The sequence below is a fragment of the Apostichopus japonicus genome, chromosome 9 (genome assembly GCF_037975245.1).
Source record: "Apostichopus japonicus isolate 1M-3 chromosome 9, ASM3797524v1, whole genome shotgun sequence".
Lineage (NCBI taxonomy): Eukaryota > Metazoa > Echinodermata > Holothuroidea > Aspidochirotida > Stichopodidae > Apostichopus > Apostichopus japonicus.
In genome coordinates this window covers 1,695,432-1,716,341 of record NC_092569.1, presented here as the reverse complement: position 1 = coordinate 1,716,341, position 20,910 = coordinate 1,695,432, and the positions used below count along the sequence as shown (strand labels likewise).

Here is a 20,910-nt window from a genome sequence, read left to right as displayed (position 1 = left end):
AATCAGCATAAATGCTGGAGTTACACTCACACTTTCGTTCTCAAAGAAGAACTTTTCGTTGCCACCTGTGTTTGGCCAGGGTACTTCGCTGAGTTTGTTGGAAGCGAGATCCCCCAAGAGCAGCGTCTCTGTGGTATGAGCAACCAGGTATCTATCTTTACCGAGAATCTTCACCTCGTCAATCTGTCAAGAGAAGTGATTGTAGTGTTATTTCCTTGTGGCTATTACGGTTTTAATATACTATTCATTGGACACAGGGCTTAAGCAGCTAATTTCCACTTTCCTCTACAAAGCAACTAAAATAAAACAGTTGGCTATAGTTCCTAGCTATTTATTAAGATCTATCAATCTGTCAAGAGAAGTGATTGTGGTGTTATTTCCTTGCGGCTATTACGGTTTTAATAAACTATTCATTGGACACAGGGCTTAAGCAGATGATCTCCACTTTCCTCTATAAAGCAACTAAAATAAAACAGTTGGTTACAGTACCTAGCTATCTATCAAGATCTATCAATCTGTCAAGAGAAGTGATTGTGGTGTTATTTCCTTGCGGCTATTACGGTTTTAATAAACTATTCATTGGACACAGGGCTTAAGCAGATGATCTCCACTTTCCTCTATAAAGCAACTAAAATAAAACAGTTGGTTACAGTACCTAGCTATCTATCAAGATCTATCAATCTGTCAAGAGAAGTGATTGTGGTGTTATTTCCTTGCGGCTATTACGGTTTTAATAAACTATTCATTGGACACAGGGCTTAAGCAGATGATCTCCACTTTCCTCTATAAAGCAACTAAAATAAAACAGTTGGTTACAGTTCCTAGCTATCTATTAAGATCTATCAATCTGTCAAGAGAAGTGATTGTGGTGTTAATTCCTTGTGGCTATTACGGTTTTTATATACTATTCATTGGACACCAGGGCTTAAGCAGATAATTTCCACTTTCCTCTATAAAACAACTAACATAAAACAGTTGGTTACAGTTCCTAGCTATCTATCAAGATCTATCAATCTGTCAAGAGAAATGATTGTTGTGTTATTTCCTTGCTGCTATTACGGTTTTAATATACTATTCATTGGACACCAGGGCTTAAGCAGATAATTTCCACTTTCCTCTCTAATAACAACTAAAATCAAACAGTTGGCTATAGTTCCTAGCTATCTATCAAGATCTATCAATCTGTCAAGAGAAATGATTGTGGTGTTATTTCCTTGCTGCTATTACGGTTTTAATATACTATTCATTGGACACAGCAGATGATTTCCACTTTCCTCTCTAATAACAACTAAAATCAAACAGTTGGCTATAGTTCCTAGCTATCTATCAAGATCTATCAATCTGTCAAGAGAAATGATTGTGGTGTTATTTCCTTGCTGCTATTACGGTTTTAATATACTATTCATTGGACACAGCAGATGATTTCCACTTTCCTCTCTAATAACAACTAAAATCAAACAGTTGGCTATAGTTCCTAGCTATCTATCAAGATCTATCAATCTGTCAAGAGAAATGATTGTGGTGTTATTTCCTTGCTGCTATTACGGTTTTAATATACTATTCATTGGACACAGCAGATGATTTCCACTTTCCTCTCTAATAACAACTAAAATCACACAGTTGGCTACAGTTCCTAGCTATCTAGACTCGTCACATCCGTACCTTTGGCGGGTAAAGGGAATCGACGGTCCCTCGCAGGCTAGTGGTATCACTGTCACATTAAATTGCGATAAGAGTAAGAAGAGAGTGAATTAAATACCTCATAACCATAATGTGACTTCAGCACCACCCTGGTACCGGATGATAGATTCTTGACAATGACTTGACTGAGTCCAACGTAAGTCATCTCAAATTTGTTCTTGTAGATGGAACGTCGCAGGCAGCAGTCGAAGAGTTCTACCCCACCACAGAGAGTACCCTAAGTGATGGAAAGATACAAAAGACATTGCTAACATTTCTGACGCCCAGGGAGATCTGAAACTATATGCCTCCTTTCAGCATCTCTGCCGTGCAAATGTAGGAGTACAAAGGTCAATTCTAGATGACGGACAGATCAGAATTTTATCACCCAAAGGAGTGATTTTGTCTACAAATATCTCCCCAGTGGAACGTGGACCAATCACAACATTTCATAAAATGCATTAAAGCCTCAAGTTCACTGCTTGTAACTGTTTCTCAATAAATTAGAAAGTGACATAAAAAGGCCGTTTTCTTCTCAAAACTTTCAACCATAGGATTAATGGTTTGAAATTTGGAAAGGTTTTTTGCTTACTTTGCCAGATTTGTTTTCAGCTGAAACGCTGACAAAATGATACAGTACATAATTTCAGATATTCAGTACTTAATTTCAGATATAATTTCCTTATCACCCCCCCCCCCAAAAAAAAATATTTTGTTGTCACTGTCGGGCATTACAGTACATGTGTCTCTCATAGAACCAGTCTTCCTAGCCTGTTATATCCTTGAATCAGTAGCCATCAGTAGCCATGGTTTGGTGGATTGAATCTTGTTTTCAGCCAAATCTTACCACGTCAGTAACTGTTAATTACAACCATGTTTATTTACAGGCATTATATTACACATTAATCTTGTTGAAACAAAAACTTTTACTTTTTGGACAACCTTGAAGTCCACATATTCCAACAAAAAATCAACCACCTTTTTAGCCAATCACCACAGTTCACTGATACGATAAAAGGAAAACCAAGACTGTTTGAAGGAAATCATGTTTTTTTTTTTAAATCCTTTCTTTTCATGCTTATTTTGTCCAATCAGTTTTGAGGTCTGGAAAGTCATGTAAGTTTTTTTTTATTTTTCATGCTTATTTAGTCCAATCAGTTCTGAGGTCCGGGACTCACAGCTACTAATCGAGATCCGTCTTTCTTCCAGGCCAGGGCAGTAATGGTGTAAAGGTTCATGATTTCTTTCATATTAGCTTCCTCCCATTTTCCTTTTCTAGGAGCCCAGTTGTAGACTCTGAGTCTGAAGACGTGAGATACAAAAAATGGATAATTAAAAAGACAGAATGAAATAATAAACACCAATACAACAACACTTTTCATACGGAAATTGCATTTTTGGAGTAGATCTAACATGGCTGCAGTGCTATAGAATATATTTCATTGGTGTAGGTATAGTGGACATTTCAATCATAAACCTTGGATTTAAATTAAAATTATCAAAGTTGAAAAAGAAGAAATGGGTTTGACTATGATTGAGCTATTTTGGCCCCAAGATCATTGAACAAATTTGCAAAATTGAGTGTATGTCCCCTTCCTATTGACTAATGTGATTGTTTGTATCTTACATGGGAGTCTTGTAAGCAAAAAAAAACAAGAAACACAATATTCTGAACAAAGAAATCTTACATCCTCTAATATTAAGTTGGTGTTATTCTTGTAAAACTATACATGGTTATAATAATACAATTATGAAATAAAACATACTACCCATTTTAATGATGGAATTTCCTCTGTTTACTATGTCTTTCATCTGTTTGTGTGTGTGTGTTTTATATTTTCAGGGAAGTAAACTCTCGACATGCTCTCAAGGGTTTTTTAGTTTACTTCCGTCACACCATGTTTTTTTATGCATTCATTTTATATTTAGACTCTGTATTATATATGTAACACAAATAAATGAAACGAAAAACCAATATTGAAGGCCATTGATGCTTCATATTTTGGAGTTCTGTGTCGTATCTAAGGAACTGACACAATGTTCTATGTGTTAGACTCTGTAGTTCAGCCACTTTAATTAATGAGCCTCCAATGGACAAACCGGAGAAATTACGACCCAGAATTTTCAACTAACAGTGTAGAATATTCTTCTGGGCTTTAAAACAAGTGTTACATTGTCCAACTCCAGAAGTATCCATTTAAGAACTGCTAAATGTCACTGACGACAAAGGCTGCCTAGCTTCTCACCTGTTGTAGCTACCGACGACAGCCGATTGGCCGCTGGGGCTGCTGACGGCTACCGTAAATTCGTGTTCGTCCTTTTCTTGGTTGTAGTCAAACTGCTGTAGGATTTTCCCGTCCCGAGTGTACATGACGACCCTTTTATCGCAGCCTCCTGCCACGATGCTGTTACCGGCCCAGGCCAAGGCATAGGGAGGGCAGGGGTGTGTGGCCAGCTTGCCCTGCGAGTCCCCACTGCCTTCGTCGTCCAAGAAGAACCGCACGATCGTTCCGTCCGCATGTCCAGTAAGGATGCCTTTACCAGACACACTGAAATGAAACGAGTCGAAAACAAAGGTGTTTTTAATCTCTGAAGATATCTATATAAATAGGTAGACGAAATTATGTATAAATAACTAAGAATTAATATTTTCAACTTGCAAGGAAATTTATTTATCAACTTGGTATATATACAAAGAAAACTTGATGTCCATGTAATTAGAAGACTATACTTGCTAAAGAATTGTGACATAATAATTACAATTGTGGTCACAAAGGATCGTTTTAATATGCGTCATGAATTGCTACCAAACTTAATCAGTCTAAGATCATGGTAAAGAGCATTCAAGGTAGACAAATGTTTGATTCTTACTCACTTTTGGGCGATAGAGACCACAAACGAATCCGTGGCATAGAGCGTGTGTGACTTATTAGACTTTGTGACCGCCACGCGTACCTTCCCGTCGGCCAATCCAAAAGCGATGTTGTTATCCGCCAACCACGTCATACAGGTCACGGCACTTTGTTGAACAAACTTATTACAGATGGATTTCTTGGAATCCCTACAGGAAATGAGTTTAACTGATATGAGTGATAAGTCAATAATGATATAATGATACAGACTAGTTGTTTGTTGTGTCATAATCAAGTCATCTTACTGAATTTAGTAATGCCTTAAAAATGAAATTCGAAACCTTACCATCACCTTTTGCTTATATATGACCGAGAACTTTGTGAAGAGAAACTCTCCCAAATGGCTAAGAAAGGTCTTATTCCATTGGGAGATATCCTAGTTTAATAGTTGTGTCTGGACAGCTGTCATTTTGTAAACCTTTGATGTCATAATAATAATAATAATGGACACTTTGTATAGCGCCGGTATCTGCCCAAAGGTGCTCATGGCACTTTGCAGAAACATCAGAAAAAAAAGGATACATAAATGAAATTTGGAACAGGTAGTTTTTAGATTTATTTTGAAGGTTCCAAGGCTGTTGACAAGTCTTACTGATTGAGGTAAGTTATCCCACACTTATAATACCACTAGGAACAGAAACCTTTTACTTTTTAGTGTTATTCTTTTCAGATTTTGAGGGTAGAATGTTGACAGTTTTGACCCTGACACCAATGTCATCGTTAGGTCATGTTATGAGGTTCCATAGTTTAGATTCAGCAATTGCAAAAAAAATCCATTCTCCAATTACAGAAATGAACATTGTAATAAACTATGCAAAACAAATATATAATTGAAGCATGTGTGGCTCAATGTTGTCATATTTAGACTTGATCCACTCTGACAATTTTATGTGATTTTTATGTGATTATTTCCACTCAAATACTGGCTCATTCAAATATAGATTGAGTAAATAAAAAAAGTTGATATTAAGTCAATAAAGCACATACTGTCTCTGTTTACAATAAGACCAAAGGTTCACATTCAAAATATTACTGAATCACATGTATGGATTTATGCTCTGACTTAACACTGCTTATAATTTTGTAATGTGTATAAAGAGTATAATTCCAATTGACAGTTCAGTACGACAGGCAAGAATTCTCTTTCTCTGGTTAAGTGAAGTTTGACACCAGCCATGGATTCAGATCTGACTTGTTCCAGTAATGAATTGCAGGTAAAGTCTTTATCTGTGTTTATCTAAATTAAGACTTTCATGTACTGATAATAATATTACAACAACCTTTCTAGTGTTTATGCTGTACACATAATGTGGGTGTTAATGATTACATGTACAAACATTGACACACAACATCCATGGATGGAACAATAGAGGCCTACTGCATGTGACCAAAGAGCTATGAGAAAATACACTATCATGAATATTCAACAGTGTTAAAGGTCAAAGCAATTTAATTAGCACATGTTTGCATTTTGAGTCATATTTATCTTACATTATCTTTGGTGTGTTTACACAGTGTCATTATTTACATTTGGAAGTATTAGCTAATTTATTAGCTAATCTTAATAGCAGAACTTTGTATTTCAAAAAAGTGAACCATTTTCATAACCTTGGTTATCTGTCCTATGTACACATCTGCTTTGCAGATATACTATATATTATACTGTCACAAGTTCAACCATATATTTATAAAAATATATATATATAATATGTAACACTTAATTTTTGTTGATCAAAGCTTGTGTCCTCTGATCCCTGACCTCAAAAAAGACTGAGAAAATAGCAGACTTTGATAAGAGAACACAAAATGGTGTTTAAAGGAACATGAAATCCTGTCACTGGCTTGCAAATTTTTCTGATAACTCTGAAAATGAAATCACCAACCGTTATCATAATCAGCTTTTACTGGTTTTATTAGACTTATTAATAACAGATCTGCAGCTTAAAAAGACAATCTTAAGCTCTGAATGTTAATAGTTTAATTGTGTACATATGATTGACACTCACCAATCTTCACCAACTTTGTATACAAAGATGATATTATCTGTCTGTGCAATGGCCAGCTTGGTCGAATCTTGGGAAAATGCTAGAGCTTTCACCATGTAACTCTTTTTTCCAAACTGTACAAAAGACAAAACAATTAGAAAGAGAATTATTTTACGTCAATTAGGCTGAACAATAAAGAAACAGAAATCCTCCATAAATGTAAATCATTTTTAGTAACTAGCTGGTTAATATTTAGATAGTTTCACAGCTTAAATTGAAAATGAGCTAAATTAAGTTGAGTTGAATGAAGTTGTGAGATATGAGTTTTATAATGCCAATGCAAATGGCTTTTGGTTGAAATTAGATCATGATATACTAGACCTTACTGTATATAGGTTGTTTCACATTCTCAATAATTCTAATAATCTGATCTGCCTTTGAGTTGCAATACCAGTAAACAGAACTTTGTGGAAGTAATTTATCATCACTTTGTTTAGAAATTCAGAGCAAACTCTGTTAACGAAGAAGACTAATTAACCATTTGTAAGTGTTTTTTATGGCCAGCTGGTCTTTCGAGACGACCAAAATTTCTGTTCTGAACTCAACCAAAATCAGCTTTGGAGGTCAACTACTGTATCTACGGTAGTTGTTTATAATATAAAATTAAGAATGCATTGTAACTAAATACTCTCAAGTTGGTTTAATGATAAATTAGTATCTTTTCCCAACAAAGGTGTTCTATTCACCAAACCCACACATCTCTTCTACGGTGTACATATTGATCATTGTTATTTAGCTTCATTTCTGCGTGCAACCAAATCTGCTGTTCGCACAACCCAAAAGGCAAGGCATGGCTGTACGAGGACAACCAGATAAAAAACATCCTTAACAATTTGACCTGACTGATAGAGATTCATTCACAGTTGATCCTTCAAAATAATATCAGGCATATATCATAGAATTTATTGATTTATTGTTTTGGTCTCATCTTTGTCTCATGTAATATACTTTCTTTCACTTAAAGCAGCCGACTGTGTTTGTACCATCATGATTCCTGCACATCTTACAAATTGAACACAAAATGAAGAAATAAGTTAATGATTAATCAATGTACAAAATAAATTAATTGATTGCATAAATGTTAAAGAAATGCTTAGACCATTGACAAGGGATGATCATTTCAAAACTCAGCACTTATCTTAGGCTGTTAAAACTGCCACAGCAGTTTCATCTCGACCTAGTCTAATTTGCATATTAGAATCAGGGCAGAAGTTACCATTTTAGTATCAACTAGTAACAAGTATTAACAGTGACTAATCAATATGATACCATCTGGGGGACAGAAGAATGACTAATTCGTTTTTATGCAACATTGCACCAATTATTCTTGAGTGAATCTGGTGAATAATGGAAGAATATTCGTCTGTTTAAGTGTTTCTAATGAACTACTTTTAAGTAGACCTTAGGAAATCTAATACAATCGTACAGCATGGAAAACATATCCATTACATAAAAGGAAAAAGAAAACATCTCATCTTATTCTACCTTTGAGTCTGATGGCTTGGTTGAAAATTTGTCCCTCCTCTCTCCATTTTCATCAAAGAGAAGGACAACTCGATCAGCAGTACAAACTGCTAGTTTGGTGTTGTTTGGTGCCCAGGCCATGGCAGTAATCTTGGCAGCTCCATCCTACAATGAAATTGTTAGTAAAATCACAGGAATAAGGAATGGAATGACCTTGTATTAAACAATTTAATTATTAAAACCTGTGTGTACCAGGATTGGGGCCCAAATCTAGTCAGATCTGATATTGTCCCGGGACAATTCTGGATCTATAAGTTGAAACAAAATGTCATAAAAGTGATTCAAAAGTTGTCACGCTGGTTTCTAACCTTACTTATCCACTATATATATATCCTATATATATTGACTGCATTTTTTTAAGTTATTCAAGTACTCAGTAAAGTATTCTAGGCCTACATAATTCAGTGCAATAACATCTGCCTAGTTCACCGTGGTATTGGATAACACTAGGCTTCGCTGCGCGCATATTTTCTAAGTCTAGCTTAACTGTAGATAGTGTAAATGTTAAATAGACTAACAGTTAGTCTAGCTTGACAACCACAAGCGTCTATAACTACATGTCGAAAATGTTAATAAAATCAGCAATGTCATTTCAAAAACTTCTACCTGTGGAGTGAGAAGGGTTTTCATGTGCTTGAGCTGCATTTTTGGAGTTCAACATCAACTAACATCACCAAACGACAGATATTTTACAGTAACTAGTATGCAGACGGTCGTTGTTGATCTTGGTCAAATTCGATCGCGAATGGAATGCCAGCAATTGAAGCAGAGATGTATCATACGGAAGATGAGCCATCTGTTCATAATTCGTAGCAAAACGAGTGCGTTGAACCTGCGCTATCGACCTCTACTTGCCGGGATACAGAAACAATCTCTATTGTGATATCGGTAGGTTTGCAGAAAATCGTAATGAATGTTAAGAAAAAGATTTATTTCAAATGTATTTCAGCAGGTTAAGTTCAAGTCAAATGTGTAGTAAATGGTACAAAACTAGGGAAATCCCCTTTTCACCCTCTACTAGCATTGGCATATCTATTTGTGAAAGGTCTTTGACACTCAATGTAATGTCCTGTGTACCATTTGTATTACAAGTATACTGTAGTAGGGTGAAAGGTCATTCGTTATACTTCATATTTCTGGTCATATTTATATCGTACGGCGTTCACCAAATTGTCGCAATTACGCAGGCGATTCAATAATAATGTTTAATTGGGGTTTCCAGTGAGTCGACTTTCATGAAGTAACTGTTTGTTATCAATAAACAAAGGTAAAGATCAAAGTCTTCCAACTTGATCAAGTACATTATTTACATCCGTGGGTTGTTTCATTGACATAGGTTAGGTCATACTAATACCTGCCCTACTAATAGGCTCTCTTGATCGACTATATGTTGAAAGCACCTAACGTATAAGCAATAACTGAAGACGAAAATGAATAATTGTTATTAACGGAAGACGTGATTGAGAAGAAGAGTATTAGAAATATCCGAGATTATGACTTGAAGGCAACGGTGTGGATGAAGAAGGGTGAATATTACTCGGAAAGCTATATTCTCAGATCATGTCTGCCAAGGTTTGTTGGCTTAAGTTATGGCAGTGTTTGTTTATGCACACTCCTGTACTGCTTACTAGAACCATGGAGCTCGGAAGTTGCAGCTCCCTGAAGTGATAGGAGCGATTCCCGTTCAGCCTAGGCGGAGAAAAGGCATTGAATTTAAACGCCTAGTCTTTAAGTACCAACAAGTTCTAGCAGTATGCCTGTATACATAATAATAATACTCCATATATGTTTAGTTTACAAGCTAGACAATGATATTAGCTTTGTCTATCCAATCTGAGAACTTCATCATACATACATGCATGTGTATCTAAGTTAAGAAGTTATGACCAGTAGTCCAGTACATTTGATTTGGGGGTAAACATTTGTTAGGGACAATATTTATTCATTATTGAATTAATTCCTTTCCTGTTATGTATAATTCAGCAAGTTGTCACAATTCCACCACACAGTTTTCTTTATTTTCTCTATTTGCTTTTATTCCATTATTTTGGGAAAAAACTTGAAATAGATAGGATTGAGTGATTTCTGTATTAATAATAAATTGACTCTTAACAAAATCAATATAACAAAATATGCTCACTAACAAAGTAAATATTGAAAGAAGTTTTAATTTAAAGCAAGTGGCTATCCTAAACTCCAGTCCAGCCCCCCCCCCACAAATAAAAAAAAGATTTAACTTTTTCTTTCTTCTAAAAGATTAGTTACACAAGGTTTTGATGTAATTTAATAGCAGGAACCATCTCTGATACTGATGAGTTCACTATTTTACATTACATTATATTTCATCAGGAATTTAAACTCTATCCCTTTGCTTTCTAATCTAAAAGAAGGAATCTCTTTCGGACATGAGGCTCCACAGTGCCGCAGTTAAAGGTGATGTGGAGAAACTCAGGCAGATTTCTGAAACAGGAAAGGTCTGTGTAGACAGCGTCGACAAGGTTTGTGAAATGTGTTTTGCCATTTGACAATAGAAAAAAAATATATAAGTTTGAATTTATAAGCATGAAATAGCTGTCAGTTTTGATATGCAAAAGAAATAGTTTAAGGGTTACGTGGTGATTGTATTATGTAAATTCCCATTTTGTGCTGCTAATTACTGTGTACATATTTATGTCTTGCCAAGTTGTATTAATATATATATACTTTTGATTTAATACTTTTGTGGCTGATATGATGCATGAATGCAGGTTGTTTGTGTATGTTCTTTATTGACCATAAAAGTGAATTTTCACTGTGTGTGGTGTACTACTTAATTCACCGCACGCTCCAGTGTGTGTGAGTACCATATATGTAGAGGTTAAAAATGTATGGAGTGTATTAAATGCTTAAATTATTCCACCTGAAAATCAGGAATGCAGGACATAAACATTTTAAGTCGTTTCTGAATATTACTAACTCTGAACCACTAGCTTAATGCTCTGTTGTAGTGTGATCGTTTATTAACTACTGATGGCAAGTCAGTGACAAACTTACATTCTATGTTTTACTATTTATAACAGCAATTTAAAAAAAATATTTCATTCCTATAAACAGTACTCAAACTATACAACTTTCCGAATTCATGTATACCTGCAACATAGTGTTTCAGCCTTTCAATTTAGTTGCAATAGCTGTTTTGTTGCATTAGCAGTTTTCTAATCAATTTTCAACTTTCATGGATACAAATATTAACATATCTCTCTGCCCTTTCCCCTCATTTTAACTTTTTTTTATTACTAACTTTGTCCTGTTTGTCTTATTCCATTTCCCATTCAGGAAGGCACAACACCTCTTATCCTAGCAGCAGCCAACAACCACATCGATTGCATCACAGAGCTTTTGGATCAGGGTGCCGACCCAAATCTGAAACGGGAGGTAAATAATTCAAATCAGTTGCCCACATCTTCTGTGAAGTAGTTGTTATTTTCTTAACGTTAACTCCTACAAACAAGCAAGTAGTTGAATTTAACATTGTTTTGTGGTAACTTGGTCAATCATGGACCAGGAAACTGACCTTTGAAAATTTATCAAAAGACGGCAACAGATTTTCTCTCGGCTAGAACGAGACTGGAGCGCTTGACTCCGGGTGTACAGGAATAAAGTGCTTCTGCCTGCCAACAACTAATCAATTCACCCTGTACAGGGAATAATTTATCCAGTGTCACACTGTAATAAACCTTTAAGGCATTGAAGACTCGCCCCAAACCGTGTGTGGCCATCTGAAAAAGTTAACTTTCTGTTGCTTGGAAGTGATGTTGTATTCGTGTTGCTACAAAATGCAGACAGTAATAAAACGTGATACCTTGTTATCTTTAGCTGGACCTGACTTGTCTATCACTGTATCGTGTGTACACTGTGCTGTGGGTATTGACCGCAGCTGTATGTACTGACTGTACACTAGTGTCTAATTACCGACGGTAGCAAGCTGTGTGTGTATTTTCTGGGATCGATTGTGGTCTCTAACACTTCTGTTACACCTCATTCGAAACTAGGTCAGATTACCGGCATGAGACATTTCTTTTTGCGCGAGTCTTCACACCCTTTAAGAAAGGGGTCCGGGCAAACCCGGCATAATTAGCTCACAGATGGCACAAGGCTATTTGGCAAGTTTTCCTCAATATTAGTTACATAATCTTCAAAGGTAGTAATCCATTTGCTCTGTGCCATGTATCATTCTAGACCTTTGACCTTAGGAGAACATTTCTGACTTTTGACATTTGATGAAGGATATACAGTATATCATTGGAAATCGCAGGAATGCACAGTTACGTTACTTACTCTGGGTGAAGTGTCTCAATCGGTCAAATTTTGTATGCACAAATCTTCTTAGATTTATATTGTTGCATCCTTATTTTCTTTCCTATGCAGACTGGTACAACTGCTATATTTTTTGCTAGTCAAGGAGGTTACCTAGAAATTGTCTCTTTGCTCATCAATTCTAAAGCCGAATTTGATTCGCCCAGTAAGGTGAGAGCAAATATGAAAGTGTAAATATTCTAAGCAATTGATCCCCTCCATCCTTGCCACCCCCCACCCCCTCCCCCACCATCCCAGGCAATGAATCAATCAAATAATTAATAAAGTAAGCAAGAAGTTAATCATTCAATTTTAGTCAAATGAAATGCCATGTTGGATACCCTCCTTAAATTTGACAGAAATGAAATCTAGAAAGTTACATATTTATCGTGAGGGTTCTTTTATTCATGTTGATTCTATTTGCTTATTAAGCTTCTATACGCATATTTGCATATGAATAGAATTTATAAGACAAAAGCTAAAATGCATGTATAGGATACTCATATGACAGTGTTGTGATGCAGAATTATCAACCACAAACAAATTCTGGTTTAATAACTAAGCAGCAATATTTCTAGCATTTGTATGACTGGAGATATCAAGCAGACTCATGCGGCCAGCTGCATTAACAGTGAAACTGCTCTTAGGAATACTGTTTCCATTACTCCACCAACTTTCAGAATGAAATAATTATTATTTACACCATTTTCACAAATTAATTTTTCTCTTTCTTAGGGTGGTGGTACACCCTTAATTGTCGCTTGCCAGTGTAACCACTTACCAGTTGTGGAAATCCTTGTGGAAAATGGTGCTAATATACACCAGCAGATGGATGTAAGTAGAAACTTATACATAGACACAGCAGGCATTGGTGTGCAGTATGTGTTAGTGTCAAGAGGTGTTGTTCTTAATGGTGAGTGGAGTTTTGATGGTGCTGTTATTGTTACTGAATGTTTTTGTAATGGTGGTGTTGCTGCTAGGTGTTGTGGTGCTACACTTGCTAGTAGTTGCATTTGTCCTTCTGCAGAGTGTTGTTATTGTGGCACATTCATTGCTACTCAGTATTGTTGTAATAGCGTTGTGGTGGTATTGTTCTTGTTACTGGGAGTTTTTCTGTCAGTTATTTTGTTGCTGCAAGCGTATGTGTTTTTGATGCTGGGTGCTGTAATGGTGCCGTTTTTTCTGTAATGTTTATCGCGTTGGTGGTGTCCCTGCTACTGCATGATGTTCTGGTGATGCTCTTCCAGTGTCTTTGCTACTGGTAGGTGTTGCTTTGGTGCTATTGTTACTGTTGTGTGTTTTGATAGTGCCGCCCTTGCCACTGTGTTGCCTATACTGAAGCCACCCAGCGGTGGAACTCCTGAATGTCCCAGGTTTCCTTTCTTCCATCCGTCCATAGTCACCATCTTTATCCACGATGCCATTTACAATATTATATCCATGCCTTTACCATACACATCATAAATTGACCTTTACTTAACTTCAATTCATTTCTGATGCATTTACCGTTAATCTCACCTTTATTTTCCCCACAGGATGGTGCAACAGCCCTTTTCATAGCAGCTCAGAGTGGCAACCTTGACATTGTGAAGTATCTAATAATTTATGGGGCTGATGTTAATCTTTGTAGAACAGTGAGTCATTCTGTCTCTTTTTATTTGGGGGGGGGGGGTTGGGGGTGTCTGCGTCATGGTTTGATTGAGCATAAAAGACTAGATTATGACAGATGTTACATTTACATGACATGACTGTATTTCAGAAAATATTACCTTTTCTACTTAACCACCCTTGAGTCATGGTTCAGTCTACTCTTCAAGGAAAAAAAGACATTTTCACATTTTCTCAATTCCCTAACTATTTTACAAGAAATTGAGACTACCTTGATAGACTAGATTGCTCATGACAACTTATATTAAAAAAAAAAGTGATAAAACTTGATATGTCAGGCTGACTTTCAAAAATCAAATGTGACTAAACATGTTGTTACTTCTGATAGAATAATATCGAGTGTTATCAAATTTGATTTTCCTTATAAATGGTAATGCCAATTACCAATTAAATATCACCAGATGTTTCCTCTTTTGTTTCTTTGGGGGGGGGGGGGGGGGAGGGTGAGGTGAGGTGAGTCCAAATGCATCATACAAATTGTTATTGACCACTCCACAGGTGAATTGAATAAATCACCAGGAAACAGTAACACAATTATATAATTTATATAATTAAAAATTGTTATGATACCATTTATATTACAATGATGTAATTATGTAACTTCAGGAATGAGACATAATCAGCTGTTTTAAAGGCTCTTACAGTAAACATATTCTTTTTTGATTTTTACTACTGTAGGATGGAGCTTCACCTCTCTGGATATCTGCTCAAATGGGTCATTTTGAAGTCCTATCAGAGCTTCTGTACCATAGAGCGACTGTAGATGCTGCCAGAGAGGTATGTTTGTGATGTGTGTGTTAATATCAGTTGAAGGTGTAGCGTATGAAGTGTGTGCCCCCTCATGTGATAACAGGCCTCCAAGTACTTGTCGTTCTACCGGACTGAAAATATTTTGTAATTTTTTCAATAGTCACAAATTTTTACTTGTAACTACTTAAAGATGAGCAGAATAGAATATGCAGTTTAATGTTCCTTAACATAGTTTAGCATTACTGTACAATACAAACTTTTTTTTTTAATTTGTCTATATTCCTTTAAGTATAGTCTTGAAGATGGAAGGTATGTAAATATTATATTATAAATATTATAATAAATATCATAAATATAAATTTTCTACTTTTGAGATAAATGTCATCAGAGAATGTGTATACCAGGAATCACCAAGAATTCCCTGGACTTGCCACAACATTTATTAAGTGGATACTCTCCTTTAAGATAAATAACAATACATTTCATGGTTTTCTACACTAATCTAAGTGTACATTGTGATATTAACTCAATTGTTGTCACTTTTGATTGTTATTTAAGGATGGGGTCACCCCTCTGTTCAAAGCTTCTCATAAGGGCCATGTAGAATGCGTTCGAGAACTTTTAAAGTGTGGTGCAAATACAGGACTAATGGCGGTAAGTAGGTCCTACAGAATGAGTCTTAAGTTACTTTCTGCTGAATTGACATGATTTAATTTTTTTTTCTGGTCTATCAAGATGTTCATTGTAGTTACCCAAGAGTTTGTTTGCATTAAAAGTTACTTCAGCATATATTGAATTTATATATTAATCATCTTGAACAGCAGGCTTTATTTTTCAAGAACAATTTCAATAATAACAAATCATAATAATTATAATAAAGTAGCAACAGGATGAAAAATAAGAAACTTTTGTTATGAACACTGTAACCCCCCCCCCCCACTTCTGTAGGAATGAATTTATTAAAATGCACATTATGAGAAACAACATCATGAAATTAACCAATATTATGAGGCCAAACAACATGATGAAATTAAACAACATGTTGAGACCAAACTACTTTATGAAAATATCAATCTTATTTAGTGCTGCAAGTTTTTTCTTTTTTTTTTGGCATGTAGAATGGTGAGAGTGCTCTGCATGCTGCTGCTCTACATGGCCACTTGACAATTGTCAACAAACTTGTGCAATCCGGAGCGGATGTCAATTTAAAAAATAAGGTAAGTTTCTGGATTGCAAAAAAACTATGATATGGTGAAAGTGACCAAAAGTATGTTTACTGAAAGTGGTCTTTTCCTTTCCTTCCTTGCTTTTATTTTGATTTTTTCTTTTCTGTTTTGTTGGTCTTTGATGGGTGTTTATGGAAAATTTGTGGGAAGGAAAACCCCTGAATTGATTTTCGAACAAAAAATTTGATTAAAAATGTGCACTTAAGCCTTAGACACTGATGATCAACTTATCAATGGAGGTTTGGGCTGGAAAGAAGGCTCAGTTGCTTATCCCTGAAAATAACACTGAAACATTAACTACATATGATGTTAAGCATTGATGTATATATCTGAATAGAAAGTGGGTGGGAGAGATGGGAGGGGGCTGGAGTAAAAATGCACAGAGGAGATTCAGCCATCTTTCTAAGCCATGCAGGAATCCTACCTATTGCATATTTACACAAAATATCAAAAGAATGTGATTTGTATTTTATTATGGTATTAGCAGTGCTATAACTATTCACTTTTTCCCATACACCTGTCTATACATATGACTCAAAAAATTTGATCGGCTAAATGCATGAGTTCATAAGTGAAACATTTTTGTTTCATGTACCACAGTTGGACATTTACTTCCAACACCACAAGCAACTTCTAACCCCACCCCACCTTCCCCCACTCCATACCATATCCCACATAAACCATGCAGAATGCCTGACATGAAAAAATTATGAACAGACATGTCACTTATTAATTGTGTCTTATAAATTCATATTATTTTCAGGAAGGGGTTCGACCCATCGATCTTGCCCGAGATGCAGACTACACTCTCATCGTGGAGTTTCTCAAGACTTGTAACCCCGGCGACGAAGCACCTTGTTATACCAGCAGTACAGAAGATAAAGTTATTCTTGATTTGGAGGACAGAGACCAGGTTGAAACAAATTGTTAATGGTGATGTGAATTTAGACAAATCCTACAATCCAGAGAAAGTATGAAAGAGAAACAAACATGATACATTGTTGAACTTAGCTGATTTTTACTATCTGAAGTTTTAAGCTTAAATCTGACGTCAGAATCTCTCTCAGTTATCACTGAGCATAGAAGAAGACCCACTTTTGCAATATTAGACAATTCCAGAAACCTCTTAGAACCTTCTATTCGCAAGTTTACTGATCATTTTGGGGGATTATGCAGCATGCCAGGGTGTATGCATATTCATAACCCCTGACCTTTGTGCTGCGGTTCACTCATTGATGACTCAACCTGGAATCGGTGCTCGAAAACAGTAAACACGACAGTAAAATAAAGTGAAGTGTCCAATTTCTAGCAGAATGTGTGTGTTTACAAGAAGTCAGTAGCAAAGTTTGACCTTTGTACTCTCATGTTTACATATTGTGTAAAAGTAAGTTGGCCTGACATTTGGATCCTAGCAGGATCTTCTTCAGAGGCGAAAATGATTTTAGCCTCTGAAGAAGATCCTGCTAGGATCAAAACGTCAGGCCAACTTACTTTTACACATTCTTTTACACAGGCTCTCTAGTGGATAAGCAGTTTGCTAACAGTTTTATTTTATTTTGATGTTTACATATTATCAAAAGTGTGAAAGAGTTTGCTTGGCTTTCTTTTTACTAGTTGGTCATGTGTGAGTGAAGTGATGCCTTAGTAATAATCCTATGCAAAATTTATCCTACTCTTCCATGCAAGCGTTTGCTTTTGTCGATGAAACATGCTTTCAATTGTAGAACACCTGTGAGGAAACATACATTCCAGGTGAACTTAATACCAATTTACAAAGCCATTTCATTTCCAAAATAATATCACTTGAACAAGTGGGTGTAAGTTTTTTCCTTTAAGAGGTTATAAGGTAATGTGTGAACTTGTGCATTCATAGCGGAATTTATCAAACCAAGTCTATATGATTTCACAAAAACTAGATTTATATCAAAGCAGTTTCATGAAATGGGATGGATTATTTGAGCAATCAATTGAGCCACCCTTTCTTAAATAAATTGGAAAACAAAATTGACCAATTTCTAAATAAGTTAAAGTAGTAAATTAATTACTATTAAACTGCTCAGTTTATAAGAACCAAGGTCTTAATTTGAAAAAGTTTTGCCAGATAATTTCTGCTGAAATCAACAAATTCAATTATAGTATAAGTTGTTTGACAAAGAAATTAGACCCTCTTAGACAACTTGATATTAAAATCAGTCTTCGATTATCATCCAGATAAGGATTTTATAGTCTCAGATATGTTATTTTCTCAATAATAGTTGTATTTCCTTTGATTGGTCATTGCTTGTTTATCTAGCATATATGTTTGTCTAAGGTTTCCTTTAGATAGCTTTATAGTTCCTACCTTTCATGAATTCATATGCAGCTTATAAAGTGTCATATTTCCTCCACTTTATCGTACAATTTTTTAGATATTAGGTCAAAAATGTAAAAAAATTAAAATGATCTAATAAATTTATCAATTAAATTGTCAGTAGACCTCAGTGGAAAACATCACAGCATCACATTTACAAAGCTATATGACGACATAATAACAATATCTTTTCTAATATCCTCTTTCTCTTCATTCTTTGTAAAACAAAAGCAGTTTCACTGATTATAAGCAAACTCTCTGGTTATGCAAGGAAGCCTGTATTCTGTTCATATGCAAATATGCATATGGAAACTTAATATGCAAATAGAATCAACACCAATCAAAGATCCCTCACGATAAATATGTAACTTTCTAGATTTCATTTGCTGTCCAAGTCTAGAGAGTTTTCCAGTCTGATGACTCACTGGCATCTAGAAAAGAAATTTATCATTTATTGTGTTATCACCTCACATATTATTCTTCAGTGTGTTAGGCTTAACAGTCACTATACTCTTTCATTTCTATGCATATATTGTAGCATATATGTATACCACTTTGTCTATTTGCATATTCAAAGCTGAGAATGAACAAAATAATTCTGTTTTACTGAAGGGGGTACCTATTTCCGTAATACATATTTTTTCTGTATACCATTCCATTCCTTTTTAAGTTTTTAAAAACATAAAATAAAACAAGCATTAATTATTAATTGGATGTGAAGTGTAGGCTACAGGATGGCATTTAGATTATGGACTTGTGATTATTGTCTCTAGATTCCTATGAAATGTAGAATCAGGCTGCTGATTGGTTATTAATTCCATGATTGACCTTGCTGGTAGTCTCCGGGGCAACCTGGACTTTTTTCCTAAAGTTTTCTAAATGGCAAATTTTTATTTTCCGCTAAAAGTTATATTAAAATGTCATAAATAATTGAAATGTTTAACCAATTGGTTTAACTATTAATTCAACTGAAAAAAAACTATGTATAAAAATTGAAAAGTAGGTTTTATTTCTTCAAAGAAGAATTTCTCATTTTCCATGCCAGAGAAAAATTCTTGCTTACTGTGAAAACTGTTAGTCTTGCCCTAAACCTTTCCCTAAATTTTAACAGACTGCTAGAAAAATCAGTGGAATTCCTAGCAATTATTAAAGCTTGAATATATTAGATTTCATAATGTAAACATCTGTGTTTAATATAAATGTAACCATTTTAATTTCTGGTACTCTGTTATAAAGTTTATTTCAATAGTATATATAAATAAGCGCTTCTTTTGTACTACTTCAGCAAACAACTGAAATCTAATATTGCAATGATTCAATTGAAATATATATTTTTAATATATAGTAATGTAATCCACCCCTTGGATGTTTATCTTTCTCTTTACAATTACTTCCTAAAAAATGTATTTTTGACAGATTTATTTTTAATCTAGTGTCTTTAAAACTTCTAAATTATAATTAAGTGCTTCCTAGTCAAGATCTAGTATCTTCTGCAGTCACCAAATTCTTTGAAGTATTTAAATAAAACAATATCTAGTTTCTTTGTTAGATAGAGTTATATAATTATATTCATTTAGTACTCATTTAATTGCCTTCGAATTATTTAAAAAATTTGTTTTTTTATTCTGCATTCTATTTGTTTTATTTATGCAAATATATATCCACGTTTTTTGCCATTTTACTTTAAATTTAATCCATAAATTCCATTTGCTCGGTTACAAACTTGATCTTTTCTTGAAATTCTTATGGCTAATGTTTTATCGTTCATGAGCTTTTAACCTAATGGAGCGGATATGTGTTTTCATCTTTGTTTGCAATATCATGTATCCGTAATTGGGTTACACACTTTACACCTGAATAAACAGAGTTGAATAAAAAATAGTGTAATCTGCATAATATAATGTCCCAAATTACAATGCGAAACATTCTGTTGTGATGCAAAGAGCTTGAATGGGAATTAGAAGAAACTTCCATATAGTTCCATTTTTCAGAAAAAAATGTGGTTTCACTATGTAATAGCTTGCAAAAATGGTTTCCATGAAAAAATATTTTCAGAAGAAATTAACTTATTCACTTCCTACGAAGGAAGTTTTATGCTTACAGCAGTATACCTAACTCTAAATAAGTTAAATAAAGATGTTATTGTACTCATTTTTGAACAAAGATAATGACAGCCTTTTGATTATTTGAAACAGTACAGTTAGACATAGTGGTTTGCAATGTTGTTGTTAAAAGCTATGCATAATCATATCAACCATTATCAAGTACGAATGTCATGGAATCCTCCACGCATAATGAAGTAGTTCTTTTATTTATTCAAAACTGCTTGTAACTTTTAGTTTTACAAAATCTTTACGTGCGATGAATACGGAACGATAACCTATTCTGTGAATGCATATTAAAGACGTGACAGAGGAGAA

The 20,910-nt window shown here is 34.9% G+C and overlaps 2 protein-coding genes across 7 annotated transcripts in view; one reads left to right on the top strand and one right to left on the bottom strand.

Moving 5' to 3' along the window:
- The window catches only part of LOC139974141 (intraflagellar transport protein 172 homolog), a 39,154-nt gene extending 30,229 nt beyond the window's left edge, over window positions 1-8,925 (bottom strand). The window contains exons 1-8 of the mRNA XM_071981077.1: window positions 8,768-8,925; window positions 8,123-8,266; window positions 6,599-6,711; window positions 4,556-4,741; window positions 3,927-4,229; window positions 2,859-2,982; window positions 1,760-1,918; window positions 31-183 (exon numbers count right to left, since the gene is read on the bottom strand). Of these exons, the coding sequence (XP_071837178.1) occupies window positions 31-183; window positions 1,760-1,918; window positions 2,859-2,982; window positions 3,927-4,229; window positions 4,556-4,741; window positions 6,599-6,711; window positions 8,123-8,266; window positions 8,768-8,806 (1,221 nt within the window). The 5' untranslated portion in view covers window positions 8,807-8,925. The remainder of the gene's footprint in view (window positions 1-30; window positions 184-1,759; window positions 1,919-2,858; window positions 2,983-3,926; window positions 4,230-4,555; window positions 4,742-6,598; window positions 6,712-8,122; window positions 8,267-8,767) is intronic.
- Window positions 8,926-9,246: 321 nt separating this feature from the next.
- Window positions 9,247-20,832, top strand: LOC139974145 (uncharacterized). Of its 6 annotated transcripts, none has more exons than XM_071981089.1 (10): window positions 9,247-9,428; window positions 10,552-10,659; window positions 11,477-11,575; window positions 12,569-12,667; window positions 13,232-13,330; window positions 14,032-14,130; window positions 14,843-14,941; window positions 15,473-15,568; window positions 16,033-16,131; window positions 16,904-20,832. In XM_071981089.1, exons 2-10 carry the CDS (start codon window positions 10,567-10,569, stop codon window positions 17,069-17,071), a joined length of 951 nt encoding a protein of 316 aa, XP_071837190.1. In that variant the 5' UTR covers window positions 9,247-9,428; window positions 10,552-10,566; the 3' UTR covers window positions 17,072-20,832. The 6 variants fall into 6 exon arrangements, with proteins under 6 accessions (XP_071837190.1, XP_071837188.1, XP_071837191.1 ...); XM_071981087.1 differs by having other exon boundaries at window positions 9,248-9,428; window positions 10,549-10,659; XM_071981090.1 differs by lacking the exon at window positions 9,247-9,428 and adding an exon at window positions 9,490-9,687.
- The last annotated feature ends 78 nt before the right edge of the window (window positions 20,833-20,910 follow it).